Raw genomic sequence first — 1,448 nt, forward strand, 5'->3', positions numbered from 1 at the left:
CAGGGAAGTGCGTTGTGCTCTGGTGACATACTGCACTCCTGGTGGGCAACCCGTCTGAGTTGGCGTGGAAGCATTGATGGAGGTAACTGGGTTATCCTTCCATTGGATGGAGCTTACGAAGATTTCCTTGGGGATAATGGATTCTGGTTCCTCACTGACCTCTTCAGGAGCATGAAGGCGAGAGAGAGCATCTGCTTTCACATTCTTGGGGCCTGGACGATAGGAAATGGTAAAATTGAATATCGTGAAGCGAGAGAGGGCATCTGCTTTCACATTCTTGGGGCCAGGACGATAGGAAATGGTGAAATTAAACCTAGTGAAGAAGAGAGCCCATCTTGCCTGGCAAGGATTGAGTCTCTTGGCGTCTCGTAAGTATTGCAAGTTCTTATGGTCAGTGAGGACGCAGAATGGGTGATGTGCTCCCTCCAACCAATGCCTCCATTCCTCTAGGGCTAGCTTGATAGCCAGGAGCTCCCTGTTGCCGATGTCATAATTCCTCTCCGCCGGGTTGAGTTTGCGTGAGAAGGCACATGGATGGAGTTTGGCTGGTGTCCCCTGCTGCTGAGAAAGTACGCCTCCGACTTCTGTAGTGGAAGCGTCAACCTCAACCCCAAACTATTTATTTGGGTCTGGATGGATGAGGAGCGGGGCAGAAGTGAAGGCCTTCTTAAGTGCTTCAAAGGCCTCCGTGGCAGCTGGTGACCAGGACAGAGATTTGGGCTTATTTTGGAGCATATTCGTGAGTGGACTGGTTATGGAGCTGTAGTGGTAGATGAATCTTCTATAAAAGTTCGAGAATCCCAGGAAGCATTGAAGTTCCTTGATGGTGGTTGGAACTGGCCAGTTTCTGATGGCATCGACATGAATCTTCTATAGAAGTTTGCGAATCCCAGGAAACGTTGGAGTTTCTTGACGGTGGTTGGAACTGGCCAGTTTCGGATGGCCTCAACCTTTCCCTCGTCCATCTGGATACCACCGTCATTGATGACATAACCAAGGAACTGAACCGAGGACTGATGGAAGGAGCACTTCTCGGCCTTGAGGAACAGATGGAACTCTCTCAGGCGCTCTAGGACCTCCGCAACGTGGTGGCGATGTTCGGCCATGCTCCGGGAGTAGATTAGCATGTCATCCATGTAGACGAGGACGGACCTGTGCAGATACTCCTGGAGTACCTCGTGCATAAAATCCTGGAATACGGAGGGGGCGTTTACCAGTCCATACGGCATGACAAGATATTCATAGTGCCCAGTAGGGGTCACAAAGGCGGTCTTCCACTCGTCCCCCTCACGTATACGGATGAGGTTATACGCGCTGCGGAGGTCCAAATTGGTGAAGACGGTGGCTCCGCGGAGGTGTTCCAAAGCCGCTGGCACGAGGGGAAGTGGGTAGCGAAACTTCATGGTGCTTTTATTGAGTGCCCGGTAGTCGATGCAGGGCCTCAAACC

General features: G+C 51.6%; 1 protein-coding gene across 1 annotated transcript; it reads right to left on the minus strand.

Moving 5' to 3' along the window:
* Nucleotides 1-752: 752 nt before the first annotated feature.
* Nucleotides 753-1,436, minus strand: LOC107698271 (RNA-directed DNA polymerase homolog; the record flags this gene model as incomplete). Its single annotated transcript, XM_016499228.1, has 1 exon — nt 753-1,436. A coding segment is annotated over one exon (684 nt), but the record flags the coding sequence as incomplete, so codon positions are not given.
* Nucleotides 1,437-1,448: the final 12 nt, after the last annotated feature.

This window comes from Sinocyclocheilus anshuiensis, unplaced genomic scaffold, assembly GCF_001515605.1.
Source record: "Sinocyclocheilus anshuiensis isolate Anshui unplaced genomic scaffold, SAMN03320099.WGS_v1.1 scaffold17444, whole genome shotgun sequence".
Classification (NCBI taxonomy): Eukaryota; Metazoa; Chordata; class Actinopteri; order Cypriniformes; family Cyprinidae; genus Sinocyclocheilus; species Sinocyclocheilus anshuiensis.